The sequence below is a fragment of the Aplysia californica genome, unplaced genomic scaffold (genome assembly GCF_000002075.1).
Source record: "Aplysia californica isolate F4 #8 unplaced genomic scaffold, AplCal3.0 scaffold00105, whole genome shotgun sequence".
Lineage (NCBI taxonomy): Eukaryota > Metazoa > Mollusca > Gastropoda > Aplysiida > Aplysiidae > Aplysia > Aplysia californica.
In genome coordinates, this window is record NW_004797375.1 from 1,019,161 (window position 1) to 1,029,826 (window position 10,666).

At 38.3% G+C, this 10,666-nt stretch overlaps 1 protein-coding gene across 1 annotated transcript in view; it reads left to right on the forward strand.

The window, feature by feature from the left end:
* LOC101850708 (vacuolar protein sorting-associated protein VTA1 homolog) overlaps positions 1-9,308 on the forward strand; it is a 14,733-nt gene extending 5,425 nt beyond the window's left edge. Inside the window, exons 2-7 of the mRNA XM_005095503.2 lie at positions 1,530-1,624; positions 2,551-2,678; positions 3,406-3,481; positions 4,157-4,268; positions 6,298-6,588; positions 7,645-9,308. Coding sequence (XP_005095560.1) covers positions 1,530-1,624; positions 2,551-2,678; positions 3,406-3,481; positions 4,157-4,268; positions 6,298-6,588; positions 7,645-7,793 — 851 coding nt within the window. The 3' untranslated portion in view covers positions 7,794-9,308. The remainder of the gene's footprint in view (positions 1-1,529; positions 1,625-2,550; positions 2,679-3,405; positions 3,482-4,156; positions 4,269-6,297; positions 6,589-7,644) is intronic.
* The last annotated feature ends 1,358 nt before the right edge of the window (positions 9,309-10,666 follow it).

The window sequence follows — 10,666 nt, forward strand, 5'->3', positions numbered from 1 at the left end:
GGGGGGGGGGTAGTAAATATGTTATTTTCTCTAGTCTGATCTGCTTAGGTCTTCTATTTGTACTAGTTAATAAATGTGGTCGATTGTTTTTCATTTCTCCCAAACAGAGTCTTTTATTAATGCAAGCCAAAAAAAAAGGTGAAAATGAAATGGTAGGATAATTTATAGACAAGAAAGGGATGTCATACCTATGTATGGGTAACCTTTCATGGTTTCCTCTGTCTTTTAAACTTACTTTTGAAGGTTGCCAACCTCATCCTGTCTCTAACAACAGTCACATGTACCCAAGCCAACCTCTTGACGGAAGTAGTAGCCTACTAGATTCTACTTGTCAACAACGGTAGTCTCTTCACCTATATAACCCAATTTAGGTCTCTAGGGTAAACTCCACATAATGTGGTACTGTACTTGATCCTTGAAAGGAAAATAAATGCTTAGTGTCCACAGAGTGCATGCAGTACAGAAGGCTACTGTTCTATAAAAGACTGTCTTTGTCTCAGTGTCGGATAGAGGCGGAGGTTTTCATTTTATAAATGATCTAATTTCTATGCCACCAAAATACAGTCGAACCTGCCCTGACGGCCACCTGTACAAACGGCCACTTTCCATTTTCCCCCTTGCATTTTTTCTATATAATTTAACTGTGAAACGGGCACCTGTCCAACGTGGCCGCGGCCGCCATATTTTAACACACAACCCCTATCACACTAAGCAATAACACCTGTCTTAGACGGCCACCTTAGTGACCCCATTACGTTTTGTCATAAATCATGCATTGGTCCCTGGCGTTGTGGGCGAGCCGTCATAATCCTATCTCCTGTCGTTATTTCTGCGCATGTTCCGAGGAAGTCCTTCCAACCAATCATGTTGCGTAGGCCCCTCCCACTGTTGATCAATAGGTAACAAATTTGCAGCTGCTGGTGAGGTAAGCGTGTGATCCTTCATAACCTATAAGCCCCGCCCAGAACTCATACACAAATCGTAAGTGAGATGAGTGGTCACTGTTTACCCAGTCTGTAACCAAGTAACCATGGAGGTCAGCATGAACTTGTTACAAAATCGTTGCTCGTTCTCCGAGTGGTGGCGACATGTGTGTTTGTTTTACCATAGCACTTGGTCCATTTCGTTTTGTTGTCACCCTTGCACAAAAGCAGCAACAAAAGAACACCCCTTCCCCCCAGCGAAAACAACAACAACAATATCAACAACAACAATATCAACAACAACAACAATGCGACTGCTTTCGGTTGGGACCTCAGAAAGGAATAGTTGGTTTTCTTCATCTTGATCAGTCCTGCCTAAGACGGCCACCTGTCTTACTTATATGGCCACTTTTCTCCTTGACAATGGGTGGCCATCTTACACAGGTTCGACTGTATTTCTTTGCTAAGTTTGCTATATTGGAGTTGCTACCTCTTGGCTTGAATAATATTATGATAAAGGAAAGTGAGATTATTCTGAAATTAGCTGAAACTAAAAGGAGCTAGAAGTGCAGATTTTTCATGTTTTGCTATGTTTTCAACATTTAGGTCGTCTCTATGGCATGCAGAAGGCAATGGAGATTGACAGGTCGTCCCCTGAGGCTCGCCAGTTCCTAGTGGGATTAATGGATTACTTAGAAAAGGTCAGATTTTGTTATGACTTGTATGATATTTGTTGGGTTGGGTTTTTTTCAAAAGTTGAGTTCTGTGCCCATGAAAAGCCACCAAGGTAAGTTTTTGTCTGAGAAAGCAAGATTCAGTAGCTGAGAAATTATAAAGAGATTCAAGTAACATATGATTTTGATTATGATGTAGAGTCTAAGCAAAAAGGATGTCCTTTAAAAAATGTCTAACTGTTCTTCTCCTCCTAAAAATGATGCCAAAGTTGCACCAGGACAAATTTAGAATGCGGATTATTGAGAATATATCATTGTAGTCACAAAATCTCAAATAAACTCATGTAGTTTCTCACTCTCCCTTTCCCCTCAATTCTCAAAGTGTTTAACTTTCTCATCTAAGAAAAGTTAGATTTAACGTTTTTTTGTGCTCCTGGTAAAAATGATGTGAAGCAAAATTCTTGATCAGGTTCGGTTAGGGCTACCTATTGACTTGTATAAATTTACAGAACAGATATTTTCTTAAACAAACAAACCAACAGGCTTTTAGTCCCTTCGTCCCCTTCTGACTGTAACTGGTCTGTGACTCTTTATCTGTTGTCTTTTAATTAAAGTGTTGAAGTTGACGAGGGGGAGTGGGTATTTCTTTACTTTTTACTGTTTGTAAATCTAGGGGTGGCACACACACACACTCACACGCACATGTTTTGTTTCTCTCTCTCTCTCTCTCTCTCTCTCTCTCTCTCTCTCTCTCTCTCTCTCTCTCTCTCTCTCTCTCTCTCTCTCTCTCTCTCTTTTTCCCTTTTTCTTCATCTCACGCGCACACATAAATTCGGCACACACACACAGATAAAAAGAATGTCCAGTCTCTTTACAAAACTCTCCAGACACCACATGGTGGGTTGATATAGAATAGAACCAGTTGTTCTGATATAGAAATCTGTGGTTGACAGGTGAAGGGACAACTGAAAGATGAAGAGGCTGTGCACAACGAGGTGATTGGCCAAGCCCATGTGGAGAACTATGCCCTAAAGATGTTCCTGTATGCTGATAATGAGGACAGAGCAGGGAGATTCGACAAGTGAGTTTTTTGTTTTGTTTTTGAACAAGTGAGTTTTTAGTACAGAGAAGACTTGCTTTTATTGGTCTGTTGTTTTTTAAGGAAGTAAAAACTGAGGCATGTAATAACCATTATTTTAGTGTTGTTGCCGTTGTCTGTTCAGCAGGTGTGGCTGCTTGCACTTATTATTTGCCTCTCTGCCTTATTGTGAAATTTGGAGATGCAGTGGAACTTTTTAGAAGTGCCTTTATTTTACTCATGAGGGATACATTCTTCACTATCCTCACAAAATATGACATTTGTTTGTTTGTTGGGGGGGGGGGGGGGGGTTGGTACTATTATTGTAATAGTAAAAAATGGAGATGTGTACCAGTAGGCCTTCAAAACAAGGATTAACTGAAAGTGTTTTTCTTTCCTGTTGTATTTAAACTTGATCTTAGAGCAGTTCCATAAAAGGCTGCTGCCATAATAAATGAGTGCAAAGTTGAAATTATAACGAATCTCTCAGACCTAGACTGTCAGAGTCAGAGTGCAGTTTGTATGCTATTTAGCTTTGAAAAATTGGTGAAAATGATCATTATCCCTTTTTTTCTCACATTCAGAGAAAAAATGCCTCTCTATCAACTCAAACTTTAAGTTCATAAGAGGATGTTTCCAGAAGCTTATTGTGTTTTGATTTGTTTTTGTTTTTTTCTTTGTTTGTGTTTTCAGAAATGTTGTGAAGTCATTTTATACTTTGTGTTTTCAGAAATGTCGTGAAGTCATTTTATACTGCTGGAATGTTGATGGATGTACTTTCGACCTTTGGAGAAATAGGGGAAGATGTAAGTTATGTTATGTTTGTAATAAAAGGTTGGTGTCTTTTTTTTGGGGGGGGGGGGGGAGGGGGGTTACTATATTGTAATCTTTATAAATTTTAACTTGCTTCATTTTTTTGGTGTAAAGTAAAGTAAAGTAAAGTTGTTCCCGCATCCGGTCGGGACGTTGGGGGATTGCCTTGTTTGTGAGACAACTTCCTGGGCCTTCGGCACATTGTGGTAGGGTGGTCAGTTTCTTTCGACGCCGCCTTTACTTCCCCAACTCAAAGTCAGGTACCCATTACTGCTGGGTGGGCAGGAGGGGGCGAAAAAAATCTCTGTCTGAACCGAGGCTCGAACCTAGAGTTTCCGCTTCAGAGATGAGCGCACTAACCGCTCCGTCACCGCACCCTCGCAATTTTTTTTTTTTAAATTATTTTTTTGGGGTTTTTTTTGGGGGGGGGGGGGTTAGGCTCACCTATTTTTAAATTTGGAAATCAAGTAGGCTGTTGCCTTTTTGGGGGGGTAGGTGAAACATATGTCTGTAAATTTGTTGAATTTTCATTCTCATCATGTTTGTAATTATAGTCTACAATTAGAAATGATGTTCTTTTCAGAATAATATGCATCATAATTTCTATTTCATATTTAAGTGGCCTTTTTAGTTTCAAGTTTGTATTTAATTTTTTTTCTTGTGGACAGATTGAGAGCAATAAAAAGTATGCAAAGTGGAAGGCTGCATACATCCATAAATGTTTGAAAAATGGAGAAACTCCCATTGCTGGGCCTATGCCAGAGGAAGGAGATGATGAAGGTTGGTGCACATACACTCAGTATTTGTGTGTTAGAAAAAGTATTTACAGTATAACACAGACAGGTTGAACTCAGAAGACTCGAAATCACGCATCCGGTGCACTGCCTGCGGTCCCGTTATATTTTCTTCTTTGTCTTTGTATCATATCCCTCAAACAACGGTTCCCTTGAATTAACAAGGCCTGTCTCGAGGAATTCGAGCTATCCGTGTTTTTACTGTACTTCTCTGTCTTTTATATGTTGTTCTATTTAAGGATGTGTCTCTAGTTAAGTATAGTGCGGTCAAAATTTCGTGGCTCAACTTATCCTCAAATATCTCTTTAATGGGTGAATCAATGTCATCCATACTTCGCACAGCTGTTTGTATCAATTTGCTTTAACTTAATCAAATTTTTTCACAACAATTGAGGCTAGATGTAAAAAACTTTTCATCGTAAATTGATGTAAAATATTATAAATATCTCTTTCACTTGGAAAATGGGATTGTTACCAGCACTTCCGGCTTCTCACACACATTTTGCATATACGCACATAGCCTGCGTCATCAATGGCACTTTTTAGTGGCAAAACTTGTTCGAGAAATCAATTTTATAGTGAAAACATTTTTTGCACTAAAGTTCTCAAAACAAGCGTTAAATAAAGATAATCTTTATTTTAAAAACATGAGTGACTTTCTTTTAAAAACAATATTGCCACTGCTGTAAATCTTGTAAAATCTGTTGAAATCACCCTCTTTGATTTTTTATTAGTATTTTTTAAAGAATTTTCTAGAATAAAGCTAATGGGTGTTTACAAAAGTATTGATCTGGTAAGACAAATTGATACAAGGCAGCGTGCAAAAGGTGGAAAGTCTATGTTCGATAGTTTAGGAAATATTTGACAGTAAGTTGCGCCACAAATTTTTGACGGCACTACAAGAGTCTTGTTTAATGGTTGATTCTTTACTCTATACTGCATACTTTATTTCCTCCTCCCCTCCCCATGAACTCTTTTACCTTAAGATTGATCAAGGCAGCAGATAGGGGCAAATCTAGAGAACAAAAAAAAAAAGGTTCCAGCAATTTTTTTAAGGCAGAGGAGCTTCCCTAATTAAGATGTTAAAGAAATACAGAAGACAAACTCATTGATTGATAGAATGGGAGATTGTGACTTACTATACTTCCTACATGAAGAGTTGTCTCTGCTCTGGTGGACTGTTTTTTAATGTGTTCTTTGACACTGTGTTTAGTTACAATTTTGCTGTGGTCCCGAGGTTGCTCAGAGCTAATTATGTCTGCTATGTTTCATATCAGCATACATAATGTCTTGTGTGCCATAACTTTTACCCTGCAAAAATTTGTTAATGATTCAAGTAGCCAATAACCTCTGCCTTACACATTGAAAACATAGTTAAAAGGGTATGACTGCTGAGATGTGAGTTCAGAGTGCCTCAAGGGTCTTTTCAGTTTAAGTTTGTGGCATTATATTATACGTGTGCATTCTGTGTTTTAGAAAGCAGATCAGATGAAACCACATTATAAATAAAAATCTAAATTTGTTCAAATGTATGCCTTCTAGATGTATGTAAACTATTTCCAGGAAGTGACCTAAAATAGCAATTTAAGCTGGTTGTGAGAGCTGAAAAATTATACACTTTAAAAAAAAAATGTGGTATGTCTTGCAGTCATTTCTATTGTGTAATCACTTTATAGACCACCAACAGGAAGCACTGTTCTGAGTTCCCATTAGCCCAATGCTGGCTAGTGTAGGACCTCTCTGGCACCTTCACCTCTCTGAACATTGGAACATTTTCTTCTCACTTTTTTTGTCTTCTGTCCCATTATCTTCTCTTACTGTCTTTATTAAGTGGAGAGCTCTGTATATGTATTACAAAATGGGCTCCACAAACCCGACGATGTTTGGACAGCCCTCGAAATGACCTTTCCGTGTTTTGTATGCTGTTAGATATTATATGTTTGTGAATGAAGAAACAAGTGCCTGCTTATCTCTACTAAACAATTTGATCATTGTAAATTTCTTTTTCAAAACAGCTGTCGGGGGTGCCCCAGCTCCTGGTCTGGGCTTTGACCACATCACAGGCCCGTCAATGCCACCCAATCAGATGACCATCAGCCAGGATTCCTCGCAGTTCCCAGCCCCAGGCGCTCACGCCCCTCCCAGCACACCACAAGACCCGACCCGTGGAGACTACCAACAGCCTGCCCCCTCTGCGTACCAGCCAGCACCCAGCAGAAGCCCACAGCCTGTACCACGGTCTTTACCTGCTGCTCAACCTGCTGCTACGTCTACTTACCCCGAGTGGACCCCTCCTGCTAATCCTGGTGAATAATATCATTGCTTTCAGACAGGAAATTGAATCGTCAAATAATGATGAGCATAAAAAGTGAAAATACCTTCTTTTAAAAAATTTTTTTTTTTTTTTAAAGAATCAATCCTTTTATGGAAAATTGCCTCTCAGTGGCACTCAAAGACAACCTACGAATGTATTATGAGAATCAAATGACTCCCGGTAGTGTTGAATTTACATTTAAACTGAGCATCACTCGGTTGGCTATGAATCAAACTATAGTCTGGTCTCTTTTAGTACTTTTCTATCCTGTTTTGTGGAATTAAACTTCTCCTTACAAGTGAAAATCTTATGGACAGCTGTGTATGAAAGATTTGATGATCAATGAGAAAAAAGACTCCGTCATCACAGGACTTAAAACGTTGGCCGTCACAAAATGAATATTGTTATCTGTTGAAAAGGCACAGAGTCTGTGCCTGATTTTGCAAAGCCACTCCTTTTGTAGTGAAGCTAAAGATTTTTGCCGAAAAGGAAATACAGTCGGGCATGGGCAACTCAAACCCACAGGGAATTAACAAATGTGTTGGACACATCCATAATTAGAGTTTACTGATAACGAAAAATTAAAGAGATATCAATTAAAGAATGACAAATTGTACACACTATCCTTAATTTTGAGTTCTCCATGTTTGTGTTGTCTGTGCCCGACAGTACGGTACTGCATTGTAATATTGTAAACTATTCACAGATGAGCAGACCTTTCAATGAGATATTCTTTGACTGTACATGTATGTAATAGCACTATTTCATACTATCAAATGAGTGGTGTAAGTGTATAGCTTGTAGGTCATGCTTCTTTTTTCCCCCTGCATTGTTTCAGTCTGTCTTTCTCTTTCTCAGTTGTAAATGACTGTTGTTATATGGATGTGCTTCCGTTTACTCAAACTAAACCATGTTGTCGCATTTTGTGGGCACATTCTTCACCTAATTGGATCTTTTGTGAAGTTTAAGTTACGCAGATGGATAAAACCTATTTGGATTGTATTTCTCAATGTTCTTTTCTTCTTTTTTTTTCTCTCTCTCTCTCCAGCGGGCGTGAAGCTAACAGCGGAACAATACCAGAAGGGAATCAAGTACTGTAAATACGCCAGCTCTGCCATGCAGTATGAGGACTCGGCCACAGCTATTGACAACCTGACGAAAGCTCTCAAACTACTCACCACAGGAAGAAATGGATAAGTAGTTCATGAAGTTAAAAAAAACAACTAGTATCTCTTTGAAACACCTTTGCCTTTTGTGATAATTTGTTATTCATTATGTATAGCATAGAATGAATGAACCATTACATTTTTATAAAGAAAAATATTGTCCCTAGAAAAGTGATCACAGTGAAATAATAATAGATTTTTGTAATAAAACTGAAATGGCTGTATTATTTTTTACCATGGAGAAGTTGAACAACCTGGTAGACACAGTGTATCTTTTTTTTTTTAAGACTGAGTGCTTCAAAACTATTTAGATACTTTCATTTCTTGATCTGCTTCAGACTTGTCTTTGATTGCTTTCTTTTCTGTTTTCTCAGGAGGGATTTGCAATAGATTTTCTCTTTCATTGATTAATTGTCCATGTTTTATTCCTCAAGTTATCACAATTTAGATCTTCTAGGAGGCGGACTGCTTCAACACTGCTTATCACGGCCAGTCCTATCTGTGTGAAATACTATGTCCCATTTGAAAGATGGGGTCTACTTCCTAGAATATTTTCCCGTGCCTGGAATCTACCATTACCTTTGCATGCACTACAAAGAGCCTAAACATTACACCACAGACCAAGCAGTCTGCCCCAGAATGATCTAAACTGTTGTTGAATTGAGCATAAAAGATATGCAAAATCAACCAGTCTGTTCTCTATTTAAAAAGTTAAAATAGATGAAACGATCCAGTTCTTTTATTACAAAACAGCGGTAAAGACTATTGTGGAGTTGGAGATTATTGCCTGTGTAAACTTCTCAATATGTACAGAGTTATTGTGTATGTGTACCTCTTGGAAGTGGTTTTGAACTTTGTTGACTCTGGCTGCTGACATTTTCTCTGCCGAGAGCTTTGAATTTTATCAAGTTGATGTTCGGATTTTAGTTACCTCTGTCTGCAAAATATTCAAAATGTGAACATTATTTTACAGAAGAAAATTGTCACACGGAACAAAGTGCAAATGCCCAGTAGCATCAATGGCATTAACATATAAATATTGGAGAAATTAAAGAGCAGATTTTTTTGCCAGTCCTGTCTTTTCTAAATAGATCAATGCAGCCTTAATTCAAAATGAGTATGAGGTAGGCTGTTTTGATCCGGTCCAATAAACCTGCGTACGGAAGGGTGTTTGAAAAGTTGCAGTCTTGTTTCTGTTTGAGTCACAGTGCACTTTGTCTTGTCATATAAAAAATTTTTAAAAAGATGTGTAAGGAATATACTGTGAGACGATGGAAACCCTTTTCTTGTTCTCTGGGTTTACGCATGTACCAGTATGAAAGTGAAAGTGTTACTGTTACTCACTCCTTTTGGGTCTGTGAATGTTTTCTCCCATCAGGCTTTTGTTTTTTTTATGTTGTAAGCGCTTTTCCTGGATAGTTCAGCTTTGTAATATGTTTCCTGAGGTCTGTCTTTTTTAACACCTGCCTAGAATAATATGGTATCTGTAATACGCATTTGGTGATTTTTGATTGACATTTATGTAAATAAATGGATGTTAAATTAATTTTTGTGTGTGTCCAATGTTTATGCTGAAGGGTTTAGAAATGGGACATATCATGTGAAGTTCATTAATGTTGTAATGCTCCCTTGTTTTAGGATTTCCTTAGCTCTATATTACTCCTCCAGAACCAGCATATGCTTTACTACTGTTACCTTTACAGGATCAACCCAAAACAAAAAACACTTCAGCTATTTGCTTTGTGATCGCCATTGCAATGTTGTCTCCGGTGGGTGGTTGGCGGGTGCTCTGGTGTGGTTAGCTTCTTCTTTCCTGTCAAACATCTATCCTTCTTGTCTCCCCTTCGTCTTTTTTATGTTTGTTACTCTCTTGTAACACCTCTAATCTTCTGGCGCTCATAGGACCTAATGCAGTTGCGAGCGCCGTAAAACCTCTACTAAAACAAATATTGTCTCCGATGTTGGTGTTAGCATGGTAATGCAGGAGACTTGAGAATTTATTAGAAGGGAAAGAAATCAAATGAGGTATCTAGTAGGAACTTGAAAAAGTGCATGTGGGCCACTTGCTGATAAAAAAAAAATTAGACAGCGACAAATGCAGTTTCTGGGACTCTCGAATACATGAGGGCCTTGAACATCCAACTCCAACTCTCACTGGTAAAATGGACGACAAACAGAGTAGGGGTAGACCCAGAGCATCTTACTTGGAAAGCCTAAATAGATGTGTAATAGGGAAAAATAAGGATAAAGTAGCTTCTTCGAGAACATCTGAGAGGAGGAATGAATAGCGAACCATGATGGCCAATGTCTGTCGCAGATCTGGCACTTGATGATGTTGATGATGCATGGACTTTGTCTGGACAGTGCTGCTATTTCTGTGCTACAGAGGGTGTGCTTATAGTATAGTTCAGTTCATAATGTATCATGTTGGATTACCTCACTGGTGATGCTGATTTCAATCCCTAAGTGTGCTGAAGTCCATTTCTCAAAGGGAGACATGGGAATTTCTATGCATATATAGATCTATATATATAATATGCCTACCCCCATACATTTCACCTATCATCACTGCATGTTGACAAAATGGATTCCCAAGATTAAGACAAAATCTTTTGTTTTTAAAAAAAATGTATGTGGAGGAGAAGAAAGAGCAAGAAGGTAACTCAGTAGAGCTGTACGCATTTTTTTCTTTGGAATACAAGTGGGGAAATTTTTCAAACATCTTTATCATAAGTGGAAAAGAAAGATCAAATAGAGAACAGTTATTATAATACGGTACGTAAGAATGTCCAACACGACGCCCATACGTCACTGGTGCAACTGCTTTTACTTTTAGTTTTAAGGATCTTATTTCAAGTGAATAGTTCATTTTGGCCTTCATGTCAGTTTTGCAAATATCATTTC